The sequence below is a fragment of the Cebus imitator genome, unplaced genomic scaffold (assembly GCF_001604975.1).
Source record: "Cebus imitator isolate Cc_AM_T3 unplaced genomic scaffold, Cebus_imitator-1.0 Scaffold68, whole genome shotgun sequence".
In the NCBI taxonomy this organism is placed as follows: Eukaryota; Metazoa; Chordata; class Mammalia; order Primates; family Cebidae; genus Cebus; species Cebus imitator.
The window spans coordinates 4,996,005-5,023,328 of record NW_016107383.1 but is presented as its reverse complement, the minus strand read 5'-3'; the positions used below and the strand labels follow the sequence as shown (position 1 = coordinate 5,023,328).

General features: G+C 37.0%; 1 protein-coding gene and 1 long non-coding RNA gene across 2 annotated transcripts in view; one reads left to right on the top strand and one right to left on the bottom strand.

The window, feature by feature from the left end:
• The window catches only part of TNFRSF11B (TNF receptor superfamily member 11b), a 28,382-nt gene extending 8,554 nt beyond the window's left edge, over positions 1 to 19,828 (top strand). Inside the window, exons 2-5 of the mRNA XM_017530685.2 lie at positions 10,198 to 10,567; positions 14,533 to 14,724; positions 16,671 to 16,895; positions 18,624 to 19,828. Coding sequence (XP_017386174.1) covers positions 10,198 to 10,567; positions 14,533 to 14,724; positions 16,671 to 16,895; positions 18,624 to 19,012 — 1,176 coding nt within the window. The 3' untranslated portion in view covers positions 19,013 to 19,828. The remainder of the gene's footprint in view (positions 1 to 10,197; positions 10,568 to 14,532; positions 14,725 to 16,670; positions 16,896 to 18,623) is intronic.
• The window catches only part of LOC119471640, a 248,972-nt gene that overhangs the window by 59,285 nt on the left and 162,363 nt on the right, over positions 1 to 27,324 (bottom strand). The window lies entirely within an intron of this gene.

Below are 27,324 nucleotides of genomic sequence, written 5' to 3'. Positions count from 1 at the left end.
CTGCCCATGTAAGCCAAGCCAAAAGGAAGAAGCCATCAAATAGACAGACGCTAATCATTTTTAGCATAGGTACTGTATTTGGACCTTACATATCATATTTCACTTAATTTTCATGAAAAGCCTATGATGCGGAGATTAGTTTCTCTATTTTAGAGACAAGGAAACTGAGGTTCAGAGAAGTTAGGTAAATTTCCCTAATGTTACCCAGCTGAGAAGATTTTCTGCTCTATACTACTGTATATCAATTAGCCGAGTCCAGTGAAAAATACCCATTAATCAGAGGAAAACCTCTGTGGATACGCTGAACCCAGAGTTTTCCACAGGGTTTAAGAATGCACAGGATGGGGCTCATGAGGGTCAAATTCTTGGGTGAAGTTATCTCTGTATATTTCTCATCCTTTTTTTCACCTCCTTCTTCAGCTTGAGGTGTTCACCATATTTACTTTCTTTTTAAAAGAATTTATTTATTATACTTTAAGTTCTGGGATACATGTGCAGATGGTACAGGTTACATAGGTATACACATGCCATGGTGGTGATTTACAGCATCCATTGCCCGATCATCTACGTTAGGTATTTCTCCTAATGCTATCCGTCTCCCATCCCCCCACCCTCTGCTATTTCTCTCAGATAAAGAAAATGTGGCACATGTACACCATGGAATACTATGCAGCCCTAAAAACGGCTGAGTTCATGTCCTTTTTAGGGACATGGATGAAACAGGAAATCATCATTCTTAGCAAACTGACACAACAACAGAAAATCAAACACTGCATGCTCTCATTGATAAGTAAGTGTTGAACAATGAGAACACATGGACACAGGGAGGGGAACATATGTCTTTTCTTTAACAATTAAATGCCCTTGCCTTAGTGGACATGAGCCTAAACCCATATTCCCTAGATAACAGAGCATAAGGCAAAGAAACTTTCTGTTTTAGTACCTTTTAGAAAGTGCAATCCTGGAGAAGCAGGAGTAAGTATATGATGAGTAACATAGAAAAGGAAGAAGAACAAATTCAAGGGAGTAAATTACTGAGAAGCTACTGCTTAGTATAAATTGCAACTGATTACTCAATCTCATAGGACCATCTTCCAGAGACGTTGTGTAAAGTACTGTATTTCAGGACAAGAGAGGAAGGGAGAAGCATTTATTCACTAGTATGGGTAGATAGGGGGATGAATAGATGGATGGATGGATGGTCACTAGGTAAGGAGGTAGGTGGACAGATATACAGTAAATCATATTGAATTTTATGTTGTGTTGTAGTGGATCATTTACATGTCTATCTTTTTCATGGATTGCAAGTTCGCAAAGGGATAAGTCAGTTGTTAAAGGCATAGGTTCAGACAGGATAGGATTTAAATCCCAGCTTTAATGTGTGCTAGCTCTGACACCTTTGAAAAGTCACTCAACTTCTTTGAGATTCTGGTTCTTCACGTGTAAAATGGGGATAATCATATCTCATTAGAGGGGGTTGCAGAGGATGGATGAGAATAGCATGTGAAGACAGGGCTGAGTATAGAGCCCACTATACGATAATATTATAGTATACTAAGCTATAATTATTCATCATATCACCCAAGGCTTCCAATATGATGTTTCACACATCATAGACATGCAGTAAATATCTACAGGTTTAACTTGGATTCTGTTTTAGTCCATCTCTTCTTCTAGTTTCTATTCCATTTCATCACCACATGGCTTTTCGTATCTAACTTTCACCAGCTGCCCATTGTCCTATATTGATTGGGCTTCAATACAGGTCATTAATAGCCAAAAAGGATTCATAAGGTAATGTGAACAATGGATTAACTTCAAATAAAAGCAACTGTAGAGATAAAATGGAATTTAAAAATTGATGTTCAAAAATATCAACATACAAAAATGCATTGCCAGTTCAGAGCCAGAATGCCAGGGACTGTATCTGGAAGACCCTGAAGTAGTCATGTTACCCTTGTGCTCGTCAGGTGGGCCTGAATGAGATAATTACAATGAAAAATTCATCCATCCCTGCTGTTGAATTGGCTTTCAAACTTGATGCTATTTCTCAAATCTGATGGTTAACAGAAGCCCAGAGGAAGAAATATTAAGATGTATGAACGAAAATAAGTGTAATTTCTGTGTATCTTCTTGGGAAAGTTTTAAGCATATCCCTGTATTAAAAGTTCTCTATTCTCAGAGGGTTTTTTTGTTGACGTTGTTGTTTTTTGCCTTCATTTGTTAATCTCTCAAATGTTATTTGTCTATAAAATTCCCCTGAAGAAGCAAGAAACACCATATGCAAATTCAACCTAACAATTATGATCGATTCCAAACACAAACGAGTATTGCTAATTAATTTAAAATCCTTCAGACAACTAAAGGAAACTTCTGAAAGGAACAAAAATTACACTGAAAGTTAAATTTTACCTGAAGACAGTTCTTCAGCCTCAAGGGAAGCAAAATAGTGTGGAATTTGGCCTAGTGACTCACCTAATAAATCATAATTGTTTATGTTTCTTTTCCCCTGTTCTCCTAGGAAAGTGGTTGGCAGCAAATCATGTCTGTATAGATGAACAGATTTAATTCATTTGCCCTTCCTGCCTTACCTAGAGACATAATCCTCGGCCAAACTACTGGCTATTGTGAAAATTATTAAGCAGTGGTAGACTCTCAGGTGGGGAACTGGCAGCAGTAGATAAACCTCTCCCATGAATTGTCTGCTCTTTTCACACATTCACCTTTAAAATGGAAATTAAGAACCAATGGAACAGTAGATACAAAACACCATGTGAGATCAAAGATGCTTTAAAAGCTATCTTTCTTTAGGCACATTCTGTCATCATTATCATTTCACAGATGAGAAAATTGCAGGCTTTGTGCTTGTCCTTGCAAATGTATCCTTTACATGGTGACTATTTATTTGCATCTGTGTAATTCCAATGATCCTAATGATACATAATCAATATATCTATTGATTTGAATACAGTTAGATATACTGAATATTTGCCATGTGTAAGACACCATGCTATGTATTTAAGAAATATGGAGACAAATTGTTTTCTAGCTGAGTATTCTAAGCAAAGTCCTGGAACTGCCTTGAGTCATGTGTCCTACACCAAGAAAATGATGCCAATTGGGAAAATACTGAAACTAATTTTATCAACAAGTCCAAGGTGCTTTTTCCTGGAGACAAGAACAGGGTAGATAATGAACATATGGTACAATTTAGGTGTATTACTTCATACAGAACAAGAACCTTCAAAATGTCTCCAGAAATGAGTCTGATTTGAAATGTCTCCCAGTGCCTACCTCCTGTATAATTAGTATGTGTAATGATGTCTCATGATTGTCTGACCCTTATTTCTTATCAAGTTTATATCCCTTTGTTGATTTGAAATATAGCAATTGTATTGGGGTAGGTAAAAATAAGGCTTATTCTCATTATAGAGATGAAATCATGGTTAATAAGTAGTGGTGGAGCTCAGTTTGTAATTGTGGCATGCATATTCTACATGCAGGTTTCCCACTGAAAGTGCTTTTGTTAATTCTCATTGATCAAATTGCCAAGCTGTGCACTTTTCAGAATTTACATATTCATTACCCATTTAGCATCCTTCTTAAAATTCTCTGTGCTATCTCTACTTTTTTTAATCCTTCGCTTTTTCATCCTACCTCACAAATGTTTATAAGTCTCAAAGGTTAACACTTCTGTCCTTTTTCGCTTGTACACAATTTCCTTGGGTAATGTCACTCCACTCTCTCTGCTTCTAGAAAACTTTACGTGCTTCTAACCATGAAAGCTGTGTCTTCAGCTGCTTTTCTGTTCTGAGTTCCCAATACATACTTTTAATTGTCTACCAGACATCATCATTTGAGTCTCATATAGAAGGCAGATAGATGCTCCAAACCAAATTCATTCTCTTTCTCTGTAACTGTCGGTTCTTCCTGCTGTCAGTAATTAATGGCAACACCACATACCTACTGGCTATAATTTATGGGTTTGCTTTTCAATCGCTTCTTAGCACCACCCCTACCAATGAATCAGCCAACATGTCATATCTATTCCTTCCTCTCTTTCTCCATTACCAGTGCCCCTCGCAATTTCCAACCTGTTTTTCTGTTGAGTCTTTTATTGCTCTTTTTTCTCCACTTTTATGCCTCCAATTGTTTTGCAGTGAGTTGTGAATATTTTACATCAGAATTGGCTTTTGGATGCATGTTTACATTAACTTACTCAACTCCATCACTTACCCATGTTCTCAGAACGTAGCAGTTGTTTCAATAAGTACACGAGTAACTGAATTATTTGAGGAATGGAGGAAAAGGGGAGAGGAGCTGTAATATAAGACTATAAAAAATCAAATAAACTGACATTCGCAGGAAAATAGTTTCTTTTTGATAACTTTCATAACATATACTACAAGAGATCTTTAGTAAATTCACCATGGTACATATCCTGGATGTTTCCTTTCTTGGCTAAGACAAACTGTAAACTGACATGGTTTTCAAACTGACCAGAAGTTAAGCTAACTCTGGGCAGTCTTCAAATAGTTCTTTGCGGCAAAGATCATGACGAGGGATCACAAAAGGAACTCCCAAACCAAGTGGTTATTTCAGGCTTTGTGTGGGCTTCTTTTAATGAATTTCCATAAATGGAAACCCACTGTGTCACTCATGGTTCTACATACACAGAGCAAGCCCGGTAGTATGGGATTGGCTGCATTGCATAATGCAAAAATAAACTTGCTGGAGGAGGTATATTCTTTTGTTTTTTAGGAAGAAGTTTATCAGTGGAATTCTCTAGTCAAATCAATTGTGATCTGAGAAATTTTCAACTCAGTAGCTTTAGACAAGAGCTAGTCTTAGCACAAAGAAAAGTCAAGGTCAGTACATCTGGACTTGAGGAAGGCTGTGATTGATCTCCTAACATTGGTGATCTTTAACTTTATACACTTGAGACTGAATGAAAACTAAGCACTTTAGGGCTTACTCTTGGACGATGCATGAAGGCAGTAGTGTAAGGGAAAGCATTTGGTAAACCTTAAAGGAAGTGACCCAAACATTCATTTTATATGGCACATGCTCTAAGTTTGAATTCTGCCTGCACTAATTACTATGTTGTGAAACAAGTTAATTACCTTGACTCATTTTTATAGCTGGTGGAGACTTAATGATAACAATAATGATTAAATATTCTGAAGTAGATACAAACCAAAATATTATATACCTTGTTCATTATTCCACTGTCTGGCACAGAGTAACTTTAATATATGTATGCTTGAATGAAATAGACAAAGCAGGCCAGGTGTGGTGGCTCACACCTATAATCCCTGCACTTTGGAAGGCTGAAGCAGACAGTTCACTTGAGCCCAGGAGTTCAAGACCAGCCTGGGCAACATAGCGAGACCCTGTCACAATAAAAATAAAACTGAAATAAAAAAAAACAGAATTCCATGTTCAAAATACTCCTTCTTTCCTTCCTGCATATATCATTATGACACTTTTCTACTTCTTAAATATGGGGAATTATCATTAGAAATTTGTATGTTGTGACCAACAGTTGAATAACTGAAAAATCAGTTAAGCACATTTAATTAAAATTATATACATAGGCCTTAAATATTTTATTTTGAATTAAAACATTTAAGTAAGCATTCATTCTTATTTTGAGATACAACTAAATCCCTTCTTGGAGACTGTGTTTGCTAAGTCTCACACTGTCTTTGTTACAAACCCTTTTCTATAATTATTATCCATCCATTCACTTTTGGAAATTAAAGATGCTTATGAAACTAATTGATTAAATGATCCTTCTAGATGTTTCCCCGGTTTTGTTTTAACAGTTATCTCACCTATTCCAAATTCTACAGTAGGTTGTTTTTCGTGTGTTTTATTTTGAGGGTAAGGGAAGGGCTTCATTTTTATCCAGTCATTCCAAAGCATTCCATTTACTTTTCATTGGAAAATAATTTTTTTTCACACTCATGTTTGTTGGGTTAGGTAATATTTAATTGAATTACCCAATTATAGTTACAAGTACAACTAGCGTGAACAGTTTCAGAACTCACTTTTGTTAAGCATGCAAGTCCACTGGTAGGATCACGCATGAGCTGGCTTACTAGAAGGAAGGCATAACTGATAGGCTGGGGCATCAGGTGGTGTTACAGAGGGAATGGAAGTCATGGTGAATCTGAAAAGAGGATGTTTTCTGCTGTCAAGAGGGGTTTCACAAATAAAACAAGGTGGAACAACAAGTATGAAGGGGGTTAGAACCAGACATTTATTTCCAAGTTCACTGGATAATTAAACTGTGAAACCAAAGGATAATACATGGTAGAGCTAGAAAAGGCATTGGAGAAGAGCTAATTCAACTCACCCACCATCTTTAACTACTACCATGGTCTGCTAGCATTTGATATATGAGAAAAGAGGCTTAAGCTTAAAATGGAAAATTCTTTAACACTGCTCAACATTAAAGATGGAAAGCAAGGAGGGGGACAAGCTAGCTGACATGCAACCTTAACTGTCCTTTCAAGAAAAGAGGAATGGAGGCTTCAGGAAGAAATCCCCGACTGATGGGAAGCGCTAGATTAGAAGACTTTCAGATTCTCTTCAAGCATAAGTGGTCTATACCAAATGATGGGTAGACAGGGAATGGGGAGAGGATGAAAGAAAAGAATACAGAAAAAAGAATTTAATTCTTTTTTAAAAGTCAAGCATAAAACTCACAAAAATAGAGTACCTGCCTCTTTTTTATTTCTTTTATGAGACAGAGTCTTGCTCTGTCACCAGGCTGGAGTGCAGTGGTACCATCTGAGAGTAGCGCCTTCTAGAGAGAGCACCTCCTGCTTCCACAGACACCCCTATGCATGCGTCCCAGCTTGGGCAGACACTTATCAGGGGACTGTATTTCACACACACAGAAACGAATATTTAAACACTTACTAGGTTTTAAATATCATCAAGAGACAAAGGAGCTGTAGCCAATGTTAAGATGACCTGTCCTGTGGCATCTTTTTCATTGCTTTTCCAGGAAATAAGCAGAAGAAATCAAGAGAAAGTACCGAGATGAAGAGCTCTATTAATCTTGCCTATCCTCTGTCCAGTAACCGATTCCAGAAATTCTGTGTGGGAATTGGGGCTAACCAAAGATTGAGACCTAAACATCCAATTTTGGCCACACAGAGTCTGCCTTTTTACCAAAGTGGAAAATCTTCAACTAAAACACAGAGGCCCCATTGAACTTGCTGAAAACAAGTTTGTAATTTTTCAAGGCTTTCCAAGTTTTAATAATGTATATGATTATTCCATGTGATAGCCTTGGAGAAATTACCTTCATTAACATACTCTCTAATTCTTACATTGACCTTATTTCTTTATTTTCTCTGTGGGCTCCTTTCACCTCAACCTCCCTGTATCTTTAAGAAAGAGCAACAAATTTCCAAAACATGGTTTTGGAAAGCCCACAATATCATGTCCAAATACCTAGAAAAATATAAATTACATCAGTGTTCTTGGTTATATCTGTACTTATCTGGCTTCTTCTAATGAAGAACACAAGCACCATCTGTGGAGTTTTCCCATCCCATCCTCATTTTTTGGTATGGGAGAGAAGAGTCCATGTTGATGAACAAATGGGCACACCTGAACCGTGTTGAAATGGGAAACTTCCCCAGCAGTGCAAAGTTCTGCTAGGGAAAACTTTAGGACTCCTACCTACCAGGATGTGACTCACTTAGCAGTGGCACTTGAGATAAAGGAGTCCCTCCGGATGTCTAAGCCAGGCCTCTCGAAAGCAAACAGAACTCACAAAACTGGCTTTCCAGGAAATTGAAAGTGAATAGCAAGAGAAAATCGTATTTCTCATTACTTTCACATTTTTGCAAGTTGAATTAGGAAATCCTCATTTTATAATATTGAGAATTTTAGAAATATTGGAGCTAAATCCATACAAGGAGCCCTGAAAGATGTCCCATTATATATTCAAATGACAAACTAGCAACAAAGTCAGACGTGTCATCTTGCTTTGTTTCTTTCATTACATTGATCATTATTTGGAATTATTTGTTGTAATTATTTCTTTACTTATTATTGCCTACATGTTCACTCAGCTGTGAATTTGAAGGCAAGGACCATTTGTGTTTTATGCATGTCACATGCTAAGTGCCCTCCATGATGCCTGGTACATAGTGTTTGCTCAATAAATGTGCGTTGAATGAAGAAATAGATTCCATCTATTTCTGTAAGATTTCAGAGCAAACCAGAGCTGCCTCTTCCTACTAGTTCCATTTCTTTAATCTAGTGACAACCCACTCCCCCTGAGACAATTCAAAGCCACAGGAAAATTCAAGAACATGCTTTCACTAGAAACTCTCAGATCAAGAGAATGTTCTGAAAAGACCACTGAAGCAGCTCTGAGCTTGCACTGAATTTTGCATATTGTTGGTTGGGAGTTCCTTACATTATAACACTCCCTCTTTTGAAAATTGACTCCGTTAAAAGGTCAGTGACTCTGGATAAGATGTTTCATTCTTCTCTTCTGGTTTATCGACTCATATTAGGTCAATTCAGCCCAAACACTCGCCATATTCCCGTAAGAAGTGAATGAAGTTACTTCAGTTAAAATGTTCAGAAGCTTATGAAAAAGGCCATTCTTTATCTTTGCCATCCCTAATTCAAAAGGGTGTGCTGTTTCCCTAGTTTGGCATGCTTTTTCCAGGTCAGGGGGTTTCTGTGAGATTTCCTGAATTCTGCAAAGAAGAGAGTTTGGAAAAATTTATTGTTTACCACCTCCCAAAGCCTGAAAATAGTCAGTGTTGATCCCTGTACCAAAAACAAACAAACCACCCCCTACACACAAATAACACAGTTTCTTCTGAGTGTGTGGTTCCTGTAATTAGTATGAAGAACTACTTCAGTGCTTCCCTGGAAGACCATTGGGGAATCTCAAATATAAGATAGACTAGCCAGCTGAAACTCTTCTTCGAGTGGCACCCTTGCCCATGAAATCCTCTTTCCCCTATTGCACAAGCCTCTTCCTGCCATTATGTATGGAAATTTCTGAACCCTGCTTTCTCCCTGAAATTTATCCCATTACATCTGAAGAGATGTGGTCATTTAATTTACTTAAATTAATTTTATTTTTAGATGTCAAGACTGCTGGTCAATGTGATTTTTAGAGAAAATGTCAACCTTAAATTCGAGGAATCTTTTTCATGAATTGCAAGCTTATGGGAACAGGGGTGATGTCTGACTCACCAGCATATTCCTGGTGCTTGACACCTAGTAGGCATTCAACATATATCTGTTGCATGAATGAATGATAGGAAAGACTGTTATAATCATGTGCCTTCACATATTACCAACTCTTCAGTATTTTCTTGGAATCAACAAGTCTTAGAATAGGAAAACTAAAAGAGGTATCCTTTAGTCCCCAATATGACCACCTCACTTAGAAATGTTAATCTCCCTATTTTCCCCTCCATGTTTCCAGTCTCCTTTACCTGCTCTCTTTTTTTTTTTAACAATACTTAAAGAGTTTATTATAATGTATTATTTTTAGTTCTCTAATTGGATTGTTAACTTCATAAGGGCAGAATTCCTTGCCTATTTTATTCAGAGCGGCATCCCAAGTACCCAGAACAAAACCTGGCACATACTAAGGGCTCGGTGGTTATTTGTCAAATGAATAAATTAAAAGAAATTTTTAGCATGCACCCCAGGCGTCAGAAGTACTGCAGGTATTTTAAATCCCAGGCCCAATCCCACATCAGTGAAATAAGATGACTTAAGCATATGAATCCCAGGAATCTACATTTTTAACAGGTGATTTTGGTGTAGCTCTTCTGAGAACTGCTAGTTAATCCAACTTACTCACCCAGAGATAATCCTGAAACCCAAAAAGACAAAGTGTCTTTCAGTTCATGTGGTAATTCAGCAGTGCATCTAAGTGTTTTAAGTTCTATTTTGATGAGCTTTCTACTCCAGTCATCTTTGAGCCTGGATTTTACCTAATATGTTTACTGCTATCTGAACTCTTGGTCTTTGAGATTAAGCTACTGGAGGCAAAAATTCTGGCTTCTGAGCTTACTTTGCGGTGCATCTCATTAGGCTTAAGGTAATACAGGACTTTTTGAGTCAAATGATACTATTGCGCACAAGAACAGCCCTATTTTCATGCTAACATGCCACTGTGTTTCTTTCTCCTTCTAGTTTCTGGACATCTCCATTAAATGGACCACCCAGGAAATGTTTCCTCCAAAGTACCTTCATTATGACCCAGAAACTTCTCATCAGCTGTTGTGTGACAAATGTCCTCCTGGTACCTACCTAAAACAGCACTGTACAGCAAAGTGGAAGACCGTGTGCGCCCCTTGCCCTGACCACTACTACACAGACAGCTGGCACACCAGTGACGAATGTCTATACTGTAGCCCTGTATGCAAGGAGCTGCAGTACGTCAAGCAGGAGTGCAATCGCACCCACAACCGCGTGTGCGAATGCAAGGAAGGGAGCTACCTTGAGGTAGAGTTCTGCTTGAAACACAGGAGCTGCCCTCCTGGATTTGGAGTGGTGCAAGCTGGTACGTGTCAATGTGCAGCAAAATTAATTAGGATCGTGCAAAGTCAGATAGTTGTGACAGTTTAGGAGAACACTTTTCTTCTGATGACATCATAGGATAGCAAATTGCAAAGGTAATGGAAACTGCCAGGTAGGTACTGTGTGTCTGGAGTACTTCCAAAGGACCATTGCTCAGGGGAATACTTGGCCATGACAGGGCAGTTTAGTGACAAATCTCAAATGCAGCAAATTACTCTCTTATGAGATGCATGATGGATTGCTTTTTTTTTAAGAAACATACTTGAGTTGCACTGTTGATAGTTGATCTGTACCTCTATGTTTCACTTCAGCATGGACACCTTCAAACTAGAGTGCTTTTTGACAAACATCAGAAATGTTAATTTATACCAAGAGAGTAATTATGCTGATATTAATGAGACTCTGGAGTGCTGACAATAAGCAGTTATGATTAATTATGTAAAAAATGAGAACGGTGAGGGGAATTGCATTTCATTATTAAAAACAAGGCTAGTTTTCCCTTTAGCATGGGAGCTGAGTGTCTGGGAGGGTAAAGGCTATAGCAGCATCTCTTCAACGAGCTTATTCTTTATCTCAGACAAAACAGATTGTCAAGCCAAGAGCAATCACTTGTCTATAAAAAAAGTATTTTCACTTTTGCATTTTGAACACCATAGGTTAGGGCTCATGTGTATTGAATCTTTTAAACCAGCTACCCACATTTTTTTCTACCACATTGTGAAGCTTCAGTTTAGTCTATAACTTTTCATAGCTTGAGAAAATTAAGAGTATCCGCTTTCTTAGATGAAGGAAGTAACAAGTATAGATTCTGAGGACTCAATTTGAAGCAGTGTTTCTCAACTTCAGCCCTACTGATATTTTAAGAAATATCTGGATTCCTGGGCTGGACTCCTTTTAGTGGGCAGCTGTCCTATGCATTGTAGAATTTTACCAGCATCCCTGGACTCTAGCCACTAGATACCAATCGCAGTCTTTCCCCCATGTGACAACCAAAAATATCTTCAGACACTGTCAAATGTCGTCAGGTGGCAAAATTACTCCTGGTTGAGAACAACAGGGCAATCAATGCTAATTATTTGTAACTAACTTTAACTCTTAAAGGTTGTGATATACAAAGTCTAAATTATTAGATAACCAATAATTTCAGTTTAAAGGCATACAAATGAAACATATTCAAAAATAAAAATCTATTCAGTTTCTCAAATAGTGAATCCTATAAAATTAATCACAGAGGGTGCAAATTGCATGACAGTCCCCGAAAATTCCTCTTAGTGTGAGTATTTGATGATACTGGAATTGGTGATACTTACTACTTTTTATTGGCTGGTACTTGGGACTCAAAAGCTAAGCTAAATTGTAGTGGGTGAGGTGGGGGTGCAGAATACCAGCCAATAAAAGCAAATCTATTTAATTCATTCAGTAAGTTATATATGTAGAAATATTAAATGTGAGCTACACAGCTTGGAAACTAGAAAATTTTGAAAAATAATGGAAATAACAAGGATTTTTCTTAAGTAAACATGAAAATCTGTTTGTAGAATGAAGTAAGCAGGCAGCCAGAAGACTCAGAACAAAAGTACACATTTTACTCTGTGTACACTGGCACCACAGTGGGATTTATTTACCTCTCCCTCCCTAAAAACCCACACAGCAGTTCCTCTTGGGAAATAAGAGGTTTCCAGTCCAAAGAGAAGGAAAGATTATGCGGTGTTACTCTAAAAAGTATTTAATAACCGTTTTGTTGCTGCTGCTGTTTTGAAATCAGATTGTCTACTTGCCATGTTTTATTTACTTCATTCTGTTAATTCCTGTGAAATTACTTATAGCAAGCATGATTCTCAACTGTAAAGCCAAATTCCGCCATCATTATATTTCATATTTTGCCTGCCAGGTTATAATTTTTATATTTCCACTGATAGTAATAAGGTAAAAGAATCATTACTTAGATAGATCTTTTTTCATAAAAAGCACTATCAATTATAAAGAGGGAAGTCATGTTCAGGAAGACCATTAGATAAGCCTCTGAATATATTATGAAACATTAGTTCTATCATTCTTAGAGTCTTTCTGTTAAATAACTTAAAAAGCTAACTTACCTAAAAGAAATATCTGACACCTAAGATCTTATCATTAGGATGCATGAGAAGACTCAAGCTACAGATATGTATCTGAAGAATGACAAGATTCTTAGGCTGAGCATGATGGCTCATGCCTGTAATCCCAACACTTTGGGAGGCCGAGGCGGTGGATCACCTAAGGTCAGGAGTTTGAGACCAGCCTGGCCAACATGGTGAAACCCTGTATCTACTAAAAATACAAAAATTAGCCAGGCATGGTGGTACATGCCCGTAATCCTAGTTACTCAGGAGACTGAGACAGAAGAATTGCTTGAATCCAGGAGGCTGAGGTTGCAGTGAGCTGCGATCACACCACTGCACTCCAGGCTGGGTGACACAGACAAGACTCCATCCCCCTATCCCCCTCAAAAAAGATTCTTCTTCATGCAGAGTATATGTCAGTCAACAAAGGGAGACCTGAGCCCAGGTGTCCAAGTCACTTATTTCTAGTTAATTAGCAATGAAAGAACACCATGGAATCCCTGCCCAAATAACCTCTGCTTATGATATTATAGAATTTGGTGTAGAGTTGGATCCCATTAAGGAGTAGTATGTAGTAGAAAAGTACTAAAAACAAACACAAAAACAAACACAAAAAAGTCCTCACTGCAATGCTGGAAATAACATTTAATCTGTGAAGGTTGTAGGCTGTGGTTTCCCCTCCTGCTCTTTTTTTTCTGCAGCCCTTTGTCATTTTTACAGGTCAATGAATCATCCATCCCTTTAGAAAGGAAAGAGACAGGAGATGAAACTGGAACCAATCCATTTTGCCCCCTTTTTTATTTTCTGGTTTCGGTAAAAGGTATAATGAGGTAGGAGGTTGAACCTTTTTATAAATGAAGTGTAATAACTTTCTGTAGCTTTCATTTGTCTCTTTCATATGTGTTATATTGTATAAGCCAGAATTAGCCTGTAAAATATCCATATGAATATTGAAGTCTAAATCTGTTCAACTAGCCTACACTAGATGGAGATATTTTCATATTCAGATACACTGGAATGTTTGATCTAGCCACACATAATATAGTCAAGTGTTTGAAGATATTTATTTTTAAAAGCATCTTTAGTTGTTGACTGGTTCAAATTTTCCTGCCAATGATTTTTTTCAAATTTATCAAATATCTTTCCCTCATGAAGTAAAATGCCCTTGCAATCACCCTTCCTGCTGCAGACTCTGCTCTCTTAAACAGTTTAAGCAAATAGTATATCATCTTCCGTTTACTATGTAGCTTAACTGCAGGCGTACACTTTTGAGTCAGCGGCCAACTTTATTGCCACCTTCAAAAGTTTATTATAATGTTGTAAATTTTTACTTCTCAAGGTTAGCATACTTATGAGTTGCTTCACAATTAGGATTCAGGAAGGAAAGAACTTCAGTAGGAACTGATTGGAATTTAATGATGCAGCATTCAATGGGTACTAATTCTGAAGAATGATATTACAGCAGACACACAGCAGTTATCTTGATGATTTTCTAGGAATAATTGTATGAAGAATATGGTTGACAACAATGCCTTACTGCCACTCAGCAGAGGCAGGACTAATGAACATCCTACCCTTCTTTCCATTCCTCTCACTTTTCATGAGCCTTTTGTAGGTAATGAGAAAACTGACTTGCATTTGTATTACAAGGAGAAGAAGCTGCCAAAGGGGATGATGCTGGAAGTTTTGTTCTCTGTCTAATGAAGTGAAAAATGAAAATGCCTAGAGTTTTGTACAACATAATAGTAGCAGTAAAAAACAAGTGAAAAGTCTTTCCACAACTGTATTAAGAGGGCATCTGTTGGGAAAGGATGTGAGAAGGTACTAAATTGCTTGGTATTTTCCGTAGGAACCCCAGAGCGAAATACAGTTTGCAAAAGATGTCCAGGTGGATTCTTCTCAAATGAGACGTCATCTAAAGCACCCTGTAGAAAACACACAAATTGTAGTGTATTTGGTCTCCTGCTAACTCAGAAAGGAAATGCAACACACGACAATCTATGTTCCGGAAACAATGAATCAACTCAAAAATGTGGAATAGGTAATTACCTTCCAAAATATATCTTGGTATGATTTTGTAGTATCATCTCTCTCTGAGTTGAACACAAGGCCTCTGTCCGCATTCTTGGTCAAACTCACATTTTCCCTTCCTTGAATCTTAACTAGCTAAGGCTACTCTCAATGCATCACTGCTAAAGCTACAACTCAGAATTTCTCAAAACGTCATCTTCTCACAGATAACACCTCAATGCTTGAATTTCTCTCCTTTCACACTGAAATCAAATCTTACTCATAGGCAAAGGGCTAAAGTATAAATTGGCAGCTAAGAAGCAAAGTGATATAGAAATGATGACAAATTAGGCCAGGTGTGGTGGCTCACACGTGTAATCCCAGCAGTTTGGGAGGCCAAGGTGGGCAGATCACTTGAGATCAGGAGTTCAAGACCAGCCTGACCAACATGGTAAAAGCCTGTCTCTATTAAAAATACAAATATTAGCTGGGCATGGTGGCAGGCACCTGTAGTAGCAGCTACTTGGGGCTGAGGCAAGAGAATTGCTTGAACTCAGGAGGCGGAAGTTGCAGTGAGCTGAGATCATACTACTGCACTCCAGCCTGAGCAACAGAGGGAGACTCCATCTCAAAAAAAAAAAAAAAAAAATACAAATTAGAAATATGTGCTTGGCTTTGTTATCTATGGTATTAGTGCATCTATTGCATGGAATTTCCAAGCTACTCTGATTGTGTTAAGCTTTTCATTGCGTACAGATCACTAGTATCATTTCTTGATTAAACACAAAAAAGAAAATCATCTTTAGTTATTCAAATGCATTCCATGGTAGTGATGACAATTCATCAGGTTAGTGTGTATGGTCACCTTGTCACTCCCACCACTAGGCTAATATCAGACCTTCATTCAAAGATGCATCACACTAAAAATGATTTTCTTTTTGTGTTTAATCAAGCAATGGTATGAACCAGCTTGACTCTCCCCAAATACTTTTTTGTACTACAAAGAAGTTTATGAAGCATAGGAATGCAGATTGATATATAAATGAGATTCTAACCCAGTTCCAACATTTTTTCACTGTGTAATTGAAATTGTATGTAAGTCATCTAGCCTTTCTGTTTTCTTATCTTAAAAAAAGAACGAAGGGGTATTAAAGGGGTAGATCAAATTTTAACACTGTCTTTAATTCATTTTTAAATTTACTTTTTTCATTTATTAAGCACTTACTATGCGGTACTGTGCTATAGAAGCTTTAATATTTACGAAAACACTGTGTAAGTTGCTTTAGATGAAATAGGGATAGTGGAATGAAATAGGATAGAACTAGCATTCAAAGCCAGGTCTGATGATTCCAATAACAAACTCCCATTACTCACATTTTTTGGGACATACTTATGCTACCCAGATTCTCTGGCCTTTGTAATGCTTATGTAAATAACATAGTTTTATGTTTGGTTAGTTTCCCATGTAATGGCTACTTATGTATCTGTGTCTATCTCTTGCCTTGTTTCCAAAGGTAAACTATGTGTCTCGATGTGGGCATAAAATAACATACTATTTTAAATTACTGTTCAAATTCCTTAAAGTCAGTGATAATATTTGTTTTGACATTTATCTTGAAGTTCCCTGTGGGCAATAGGTAAACCTTTAACAGAATGTTAATATTTGTATTCAATTATAAGAATTTTTGACTGTAACTTATTGTAGCAATATTTCATTCTAATTAGACATTTACTAACTTTCTCTTGAAAACAATGCCTAAAAAAATGTGCCTTCTCTTGGAAGGCACATAAGCTCAGTTGGTCTTTGCCACTAAGACTAGCCAACAGAGGCTTGATTTTATTCAAGCTTTACATTTTAGCATATTTTATCTTGCAAAATTCAATTGTGTGGGCCTTTTTTTTTCTTTTAGTTTGTATTGAATAGACTTTCAGAAATCCAACTGTTGAGTAAATCTTGGTTTTCTAACCTTTCTTTAGATGTAACCCTGTGTGAGGAGGCATTCTTCAGGTTTGCTGTTCCTACAAAGTTTACGCCTAATTGGCTTAGTGTCTTGGTAGACAATTTGCCTGGCACCAAAGTAAATGCAGAGAGTGTCGAGAGGATAAAACGGCGACACAGCTCGCAAGAACAGACTTTCCAGCTGCTGAAGTTATGGAAACATCAAAACAAAGACCAAGATATGGTCAAGAAGATCATCCAAGGTATGATAATCTAAAAATAAAAAGATCAATCAGAAATCAGAGACACCCATTTATCATAAATCAGGAGCAAGATTGCATGGCTGTTAAGTTGTATGGATCACGTTTCCCTGTTGGAATCATTGTTGGACTGGAAAAGTTTCCGTCAACTGATAATGTAGATGTGATTCCAAAAACAGTTATGCAAGGTTTTGTGCTCACCCCTGCTCCCCAGTTTCTTTGTAAAGTATGTTGAACACTCTAAGAGCAGGGAAATGCATTTCAAGTCAGGACTATATCTCAGGGAATATGCTGCCGGATCCCTTAGTTCTTCTATAAACACCCTCTCTAGATGACCAAGGAGAAGCTCTTTAACCATTTTGAAACATACATTGCATCTTCACCAAGAAGCTCCGTTTTATTTACCTGGTAATTCTCTCCAGGTAGGCTCTATGTATCTTACAAATATCCTCTTATTAATCCTCATGATATGGCCTATATTAAATTACCATTTTAATAACATATGTTGTGAGGATTAATGAGATAAAGTCTAAAAAGCGTTTGAGACTCATGTAGGAAAAAGCTACTTAAAGCAAAACATTCTCACATATTATAGGTTTATATAAAGATTCTCCTTTACAAATGGTAAGAGAGAGAAAGAGAGAAGAGAGAGAAGTGGGAAAGAATCTGAAGAAAATGAGTTTCATCCTGTGGACTGTAAGCTTTAGGACACAGGATGGAAAGAATTCTGGTTTCAGTTAGCATTGGGAGGACATGCTAGAAGAAAAAGGATGGAGGCTTTCCATAATGCAGACAAGGTCAAAGAGAAATTCATTCTGGTCGTCACCAGTAGTTAAATGACTTGCATAGTCTTGCACAACCCTAAAAACTTCAAGTATCTAAAACATAGGCAACAGATTTTAGGACACCAATGTCTTTGAGAGTTGAACACTTTTATTTATGCAAAGAGTAAACTTTTATTCTGTCTTGGGCAAACCAAAAGTATTCTTTGAACATATAATTAGCCCTGAAGCCAAAAGAAAAGAGAAAATCAGAGACTGTTAAAATTGGAAGCAACCAAATTCCCTATTTTATAAATGAGAACATTTTAGCCCAGAAAGATGAACTGATTTGCCTTAGGGTTCGCAGATACTAAATGACTCATGTCATTAATAGAAATGTTAGTTCCTCCTCTTAGGTTTATATCCTAGCTTATTACTGAAATATTCTCCAGACTGGGTGTTTCCTTCAGGTCCTTGACCTCATATTTTTGGGTTTTCGGATATCCTCTTCATGGAGATAGTCCTCTAGTGCTATGTGTATTCTTTAAAGACTAGTTCGAGCAATGAGCTTATCAACTAGTGCCTACTAATGAAAGTTTATATTACAAAGCTAACTTGAATACTTTCCTTTTTTTCTGAAATGTTAGGGTTTTAATTTCTCAAACTTTTCTTAGAAAACAGTGATGTGTGTTATTTTCTATTGTTAATTTTCAAAATTAGAGGCTTCACCCACAGTTTTGTTGGATGCCAAGAATATATAGCATACTATCTTATTATAACAAAAAACAATATTTATCTCAGTTCTTAGAAATAAATGGTGTCCTTAACCCCCCCTCAAAAAAAAGAAAAGGCTACCATTGAAATATAATTATGAAATTCTGTGAGAACCTTTTCCCTCAGGCTGGTTTTATGATGGCATTGGATGAATATAAATGATGTGAACGCTTCTTTGGGCTTTTGCTTTATGCAGATATTGACCTCTGTGAAAACAGCGTGCAGCGGCACATTGGGCATGCCAACCTCACCTTCGAGCAGCTTCGTAGCTTAATGGAAAGCTTACCGGGAAAGAAAGTCGGAGCAGAAGACATTGAAAAAACAACAAAGGCATGCAAATCCAGTGAGCAGATCCTGAAGCTGCTCAGCTTGTGGAGAATAAAAAATGGTGACCAAGACACCTTGAAGGGCCTAATGCACGCGCTAAAGCACTCGAAGACATACCACTTTCCCAAAACTGTCACTCAGAGTCTAAAGAAGACCATCAGGTTCCTTCATAGCTTCACAATGTACAAATTGTATCAGAAGTTATTTTTAGAAATGATAGGGAATCAGGTCCAATCAGTAAAAATAAGCTGCTTATAACTGGAAATGGCCATTGGGCTGTTTCTTTGCAATTGGCCGGATCTCATGGATGAGTAAACTGTTCTCAGGCACTTGCGGGGTTCAGTGATTTCTTTCTCATCACCAATGACTGATTTTGCCACAGGACATTAAAAGAAACTATGATGTGGAGAAAGAACTACTATCTCCCCAAATAAACCCCAAATGGTTAATCAAACTGTCAGATCTGGTCCGTTATCTACTGACTATATTTTCCCTTATTGCTGCTTGCAGTAATTCAGCTGGAAATTTAAAAAAAAAAAAAAAACAAAACTAGACTCCATTGTGCCTTACTGAATATGAGAATGTCTAACTTAAATAGCTTTGAGACTTCAGCTATGCTAGAGGCTTTTATTAGAAAGCCATATTTTTTTCCGTAAAAGTTACTAATATATCTGTAACACTATTACAGTATTGCTATTTATATTCATTCAGATATAAGGTTTGTACATATTATCATCCTATAAAGAAATGGTATAAGACTTAATTTTAGAAAGAAAAAATTATGTTTATGACAGAAGTGATAAAATATATATTTTTAATGGGAAGTTTGTAGCATTTTTCTAATAGGTACTGCCATTTTTTTTCTGTGTGGAATATTTTTATAATTTTATCTGTATAAGCTGTAATATCATTTTATAGAAAATGCATTATTTAGTCAATTGTTTAATGTTGGAAAGTATATGAAATATAAATTATCTGAATATTAGATGCTCTAAGAAATTGAATGTACTTTATTTAAAAGATTTTGTGGTTTTATAACTATATAATTGACATTATTAAAGTTTTCAAATTATTTTTTATTGCTTTTTCTGTTGCTTTTATTTGAATGGGACATTAATAGGTTTGAGCTTGCATAATTTCCCTGTTTTCACCAACAACACTTGGGAAGTGTTAAAAATGCAGATTCCCAGACCAATTTGTTGAAAAACTCTGGCAAGGAGAGCAGAAACTTGCATTTTTAGTAAGTTCCAAAGTAATACTTATTACATTAAATCTGGAGAACTTCTGAAGTCAGCCTTAGATTACAGATAGTGCAGGCCACTTACAACTGCTGCCGCCAACCTTGAGACACCAAACTATGTATGCTCTTTTGACAGCAAATAACAGAAACTAGCACTACTTAGTTTAAGAAAAAGGAAAAAAGAATAATTGGAAGAGTAGTGTGTTGATTGAGTTGAATGGTGGTCGCCCAAAAGATATTTTCATAATTCCCAGAATCTGTGAACTTTATTTAGTAAAAGTATCATTGTAATTAAGTTGAAGATCTTTAGATGAAGAAATCATTTTGGGTTATTCAGGTGGGCCTTAAATCCAATGACAAATGTCTTTATGAGACAGAGTAGACAGAGAGAAGGTGATGTGAAGACAGAGGCGGAGGTGGAACTGATATAGCTGTAAATCAAGGAAGCTGAGAGCAGCCAGCAATGGGCTACCCCCACTCTGCTGGAGCCTCTGTAGGGAGCGGGGCTCTGCTGACATCTGGATTTTGGAATTCTGGCCAGCAGAACTGTGAGAGAGTAACTTTCTATTGTTTGAAACCATGCAGTCTGTGGTAATTTTGCTGCAGCAGCCACAGGACACTAATAGAGATGGTATCCAGGCTTTAGAAAGAGCACAATCAATGTTTTTTGGGGATGGTGGGTGGTGGCTCAAAATTTTGTATTTTCAGAGCCTGCAACAATTGCTTAGCAATGCTGGTACAATCTAAGGGTCATCCCACCTTTATCTTTAGGTATTTGACCAACAGAATCTTTTGCAAACAAGATCACAGACCAATTGCAATCTGTCTCAATGTGTGTGTGGGAAGAGGTCGTCTCTTTCACATACTTTTCCCATTTTTATAGCCAAATGCAACTAAAACCCATAACATAGCAACTAGCTATCTTCACTATCACTGGTTCCTTCTATTCCCAGAATAGGAAGTTGAGGTAAGAGGGGAGAGACTATCTCCTTTTGTAAAAACCCAGCCACACCTCAGTGAGGCTAGCACTGGAGGACGGAGATTAGTAGGCACTAAAACAGGCCTTTCTAGAACTCTGGGTCCTTTGGGGCAGAAGTTCCAGCTCTTTCTCCTAGTCAAACATCTTTGTATCTTTTAGTTCTAAATTCCAAATTTCCAGGAAAGAGATTGTAATTATCGTAGGTCGAGACTGATGTAAAGACATGAAAATTGAGGATCTGTCCTTATCAGTTGCACTTCTCAAGAAGAAGATATCATTGTGAACAGGGCCCTGTAACTACTTCCTATCTCTTCCTCCTCTATATCCTCTTCTTCACTTTACTATGACTTAGAATTCAGAGTTGACACAGACCGTCCCTTTGAAAGCAGACTTGTGAAATTAGATCAGTTATGGCCACCTTGATAGAAGACTACACCTAGGTAAATATCACACAGACTCATAAACCCGGAAAAATTAAAAGTGAAGGTGAAGCCAAGAGGTTCTAACCTGGGGAACAGGCCTCCCACTGTTGCAATCCTGCACATGACAAAAGTGGTGGAAATTGCATCCTGATGGTAGAAGCAGAAGGCCAAGAGTAAACTAACAGCCTTCATTTGTCCTTAAGCAGCACCAGTTCTTCCTTCAAAGTTCTTTGCGGAACATGAAATAGACTACACAACTCCACAAAGTTTAAGAAAAGTTTGAAAGTTCATGGCATCAAGGCTAAATTATTCAAATGCTTATTTGATGGGCCTCCCTGGCTGCTCCTTTGGGTTCAGTTTGCCTTGAGCTCCTCTTCCAGGGGAGATAAAATTTGTAAATATCATGCCAGTCCATTTTTTTCTATTTTTTAAAATTTAATTCTAAATTCATTTTAGATTTACAGAATCACTGAAAATATAGTAAATAGTTTTCTAGTATATACTTCACCTAGCCTCATCTGAAATTATTTTTCATTACTATTATTCACTTATTAAAAGAAATTAATCTTAGTATAATACTATTAACCAAACTCCCAATTTTACTGAGATTTTCCCAGTGTTTCTAGTGGTATTCATCTTCTGTTCAAGACCAGTTGAAGAGCCCATGTTGCATTTCATTATCACCTCTCCTTAGTGTCCTGAAATCTGTAATAGTTTCTTAGCCTGTGTTGTCTTTCCTCAACTTGATGCTTTTTGAAGAGATGTGATCAGTTCTTTTGTAAAACATCCTTCAATTTTTGTTTTTGTGATGTTTTCTCATGAATACACTGAGGTTATGGGTTTGGGAAAGAATATTGTGAAATCCGTAACTCTTCTCATTGCATCCGATCAGGGGCCATATCAGCATGACTAATTACTGTTGACGTTAATTTAAATGTGATAACTTGGTTAAAATGGCTTTGCCAGGTTTTTCCACTGTAACATTACTATTTTCTTCTTTATGTATTCTATTCATTAGAATTAGTTAGAGCATTAGATCTAGTCTACACTCAAGGAAAGGAGAATTAAACTCTTCATATTGGAAAAAGAGATTTCAAGGAATTTGTGATAATATATTAAAACTACCAAAGATTTAGTCGCTTTAGGGAAGAGATTCTGGAAGGCTTTGAAAATACCATTTCTTCTTAAAGATTCTTCCACTGATTTTAGCATTCAACAATCAATTTTGCCTGCAGCAATTGTTACTGTGCTTTTCTAATGGGGATTTTCTATTTCCTTCATGTCCCCTACATTTAAATACTTTCATTTTCTTCTCCCTATTTGTTTCAATCATTTATTTATATGCTGAGGGACTCAAGAATATTAATGTTATTCTTTGGATTACATTCCAATACTATCACTATTTATGTTTCTCAAATTGTTTCAGCTTTGGCTATTGGCTCTTGTTTCCTTTCAATATGGCCCTCCCCACTCTTTTATTTTCTTGAGCATTTTGTGCTTTCTGGCACTAGCAGATTCTCCGTACTCATCTTGCATTTCCTCTTCCCCAACCCTAGAATAAGGCATTTTTCTTTTTATTGTAAAATGGTATTTAAAAACCACAATCCAGGTGCTAGGTGTGCTCTTTGCCATTGAGGTATCACTGCTTATAGGACATCTCAGTAAACAGAGCAAGTAAATAATATGTATGTTAACCATGTATGTTTACACATACTTTTTCTGTATCTGTATACATATATATTCTATGTAACACACAGCAGCTATATAAGTCACTGGGTTCATTCTAGCCTTCACTCTCCTTCCTTCTGATTATTTGTGTCATCCTTCTGAGAGTGAAAAACATGGCTCACATAATATATAATGTATTTATTTGTTAACCACAGATGCATGTAAAGTATTTTCAGATTTTCTATTTTTTTTTTTTTTTTTTTGAGACGGAGTTTCGCTCTTGTTGCCCAGGCTGGAGTGCAATGGCGCGATCTCGGCTCACTGCAACCTCCGCCTCCTGGGTTCAGGCAATTCTCCTGCCTCAGCCTCCTGAGTAGCTGGGATTACAGGCACGCGCCACCATGCCCAGCTAATTTTTTTGTATTTTTAGTAGAGACGGGGTTTCACCATGTTGACCAGGATGGTCTCGATCTCTTGACCTCGTGATCCACCCATCTCGGCCTCCCAAAGTGCTGGGATTACAGGCTTGAGCCACCGTGCCGGGCCTATTTTCAGATTTTCTAATGGGTATCCCTGTGAGAAACAAATTTATCAACTAGAATATACTGTAGTATTAATTTACAGTTCTTTTTGTCTTCAGCTTTACAGTATCCATTCAAAATGTTTTTCAAAATCACTTGTGCCAGCTCTTTTGCCCTCATCCCCTTCTGTAAACTTATGTCATATATTGAAATAATTACATTTAATTCTTACAGTCTACATTCTAACCTGGTGAATCACCCTATGCTGAATTTTTTTTAAATTTGCATACAATTAAGTACTTCTTGTGGCAAACCAATGGTTTTTACGACAGCATAAAATCATGTATCCACAAATATATTACCGTCATCAGTTTCATTACTCTAACAATGTCTCTGGGTAGGTCCTCTGTAGTCTGTGTCCCCTCCACTAGCTTCCAGCAACCATTGAACTATTTCCCATTCTTGTATTTTTGCCTTTTCTAAAATGTTATATAAACTGAATCATACAATATATTGCCTTTTGTGACTATTTTCCCATAGTGAAAAGCATTAAACATTCCATTCATATTGCTATATGAATTAATAGTTTGCTCTTTTATCGTTTTGAGTAACATTCCATTAAACGGATGACCATTGTTTTGGTTTTCCATTCACCTACTGAAGTATATCATAGTTATCTGCTATTTGAGATGATTATGAATAAAGTTAGTAAAAATTTCGTATACTAATTTTTATGTGAACAAGATTGCTGGGTTATATAATAAGTTTATGTTTAAATGTAAGAAACTGCCAAACACTTTTGCAACTTGGCTGTACTATTTTGCATTTCCTCCAACAATAAATGAGAGTTCTTATTGCTTTACATTCTTGCCAGAACCTCATTTTGTCAGGTTTTATTATTCATTTTTAGCCATTCTTAAATTGTTTCGCGGGATCTTATTGTGCTCCTAATTTGCATTTGTCTAATGACTAATTGAATTAGTTTACTAGAGCTGCCATAATAAAATACCACAGACTGGGCGCTGAAACAACAGAAATTTATTTTCCACATTTCTGGAGGCCAGAAGTTCAAAATCAAGGTTCTGTCAGGCTTGGTTTCTGGTGGAGCCTCTTTTCCTGCTCTTTAAATGGCTGCTTTTGCATTGCGCATTGTATCAGCATATGGCCTTTCCTCTGTGCACATGCAGAGGGGAAGCGCTCGGGTCTCTTTCTCTTAAAACAGCACTATGTGATTAGGGTCCAACCCGTATGACTTCACTTAAAATTAATTATCTCCTTGTAAGTTCCATCTTCAAATACATGTCAAGAGTTAGGGCTTTAACATACACATTTTGGGGACATAGTTTATCACATAATACTAATGATGTTGAGCATCTTTTCATGTTTATTTGCCATTTGTGTGTCTTCTTTGGTGAAATGTTGGTCAAGATCTTTTGCCCATTTTTTATGTTATATTGTTTATTTCCTTCTAATTGTTGAGTTTTAAGAGTACTTTACATATTCTGGAGACAAGCCCTTTTTCAATTGTGCAATTTACAAACATAGTTGTGCAATCTAGGACTTACTTTTTAATACTCTTAACTGTGTGTTCTTACAGAGCAAAAGTTTTAGATGTAGGTACAGTTTATCTTTTTTAATGAATTGTGCTTTTGGTGTCATAGCTACACATATAAAACCCATACATAGATTTCCTTATTTTTTTTTATAGCTTCACATTTCAAGTATAAGTTTAGGATCCATTTTGAGTTAATTTTTGTACAATGTATGTTGAAGTTCTTCTGTTCTCTTTTTACATATGAATGACCCATTGTCCCAGTGTGATTTGTTGAAAAGGTTAAAATTTCTTCATTGAATTGTCTTTGCATTTTTGTTAAACATTGGTTGAAATGTTTGCGCAGGTATATTTCTGCATTCTGTTCCAATAACTTATTAAGTCTATCTTTTCACCAATGCCACACTATCTTAATGACATTTGCTTAATAGTAAGTCTTGAAGTTATTTGGTGGTTGCTTGGTTACTTGGGAATGTGTTGTTTCTTCTTGCCTTTTAGTATGCCTCAATTTTTTTTCTTTGTTAAAAGTCTTGCAGATTAGGAAAGTCTGGGAGATAGTTTTTATATCTGGCAATGGCCACGTCTTTCTTTCTCTCCATAGAACCTTAATAGAGGGCTTTGCATTAATCCAAGTGAAAACTGGACAGGTTTTATGATTTTGTTGTTGTTGCTATGGTTATATTCAATGAACCACAGATTTCAAATTCCTATAGATAGCTTATTTCTAGGGTGACAGATATATATCAGAGCAATATTCGCTGGATTCTGAGTTTTAGGTCTACCTTTGAACTATGCCTCAAAGAGGTTCTCTTTGTACACTCTCATTCTCCTCCTATCCCTCCCTCAATGGTATTCTGCTGTTACTTGCTGTTGGAAGCTTCTTAGCTTCACAGTAAAGGGTGTTAGGTACAGTTTTTGTTGTTCTCATTAAGACTGTGTTAAGTATGTCTGTCTCCCTGGGGTGTGTGGCCTTTTCAACTCTCCTGCCTTTCTCTTGGCTACATTTGTGGGCTCAGCACTTAGTCTGACTGCTCTTCCTAGGAATACACTTTTATTTCCTCCTTTCTGTTACCTTTCTTCCTCCACAATGAGTGGTCACCAGTATCCTAAAGTCAGCAGTTCTTCTTTCCCTCCATAGATTATATACTTTTCAGTGAGATTTGTTGCCCTTATGCATGGCGACTGCTCTCCAAGACAGCATGGCTCTTTCTGATCTCTATTTTGAGTGCTTAATGGATTAATGGAGAAAGATCCTGCAAAAGGCTACAGATTCCCCCAGTTTTTCTAACAGCCATAGATAGCCACACTGTTCCACCAAACCACACTAGGCCTACACTGATTTTTCAGCCAGCCTACTGAACTCTTCCTACTAGTATCTAGGTGTATCAACCTCAGATAGGCACTCATTTGTACCTCTCTCTCCCTTGAGTCACTGTCCCTTAGATTTGGGGCCAGTTATTTGATCTGTGACCTCAGTTCTCCAATGAGTATTTAAAAGTCATGATTTTTGAACTTGAATTTGTTTTTTTTTTTTCTCATTAGTTAGAGAGTATCACTAATATTAGCTGTCTACATTTCCCAGTTTCATCTATACCAGGGTAGGAGCCAGAACATAGTAAGTCAATTTCATTGTTTAAAGACTTGTTGTAAACAATTGGAGTTAAAATTATCTCCAGGAGTCCCAATCTACTATGTCCTCCTGTCCACCCAGAAACCTATGCAAGTCATGAAATATTTTATGGGCTAATATTACAGTCTAAAATATCAAAACGAAGAAACAATACTGAAAGTCTTTATTCTAGATAGGTTAGCAAAACCATTTTCTGAAGTTCGCTATTTTTTTGTTTGTTATTTTAATTAACTTATTCAATAGGTCATCTTCATATGTGGAAAATCTCATTTCTTAATTCATTGGAAACGTTTTTGAGTACTGGAAACAGTGTACTTTAAATCCGGTTCTAAGCAAGAGATACAGTTGCAAACCACCACTACATTCAAGAGCATAGAGTTTTAGGTTGTGATTGTGTGTGTGCAAGTGCATGTGTGTCGGGGGTGGGGGAGAGGGGAGGCGAGGGGGGAGAGAGAGAGAGAGAGAGAGAGAGAGAGAGAGAGAGAGAGAGAGGACAAGCATATGCTCTGATAAGAGAGAATTCTAAGACCTTCTTTACCAAAGTAGAGCTCTAAGAAC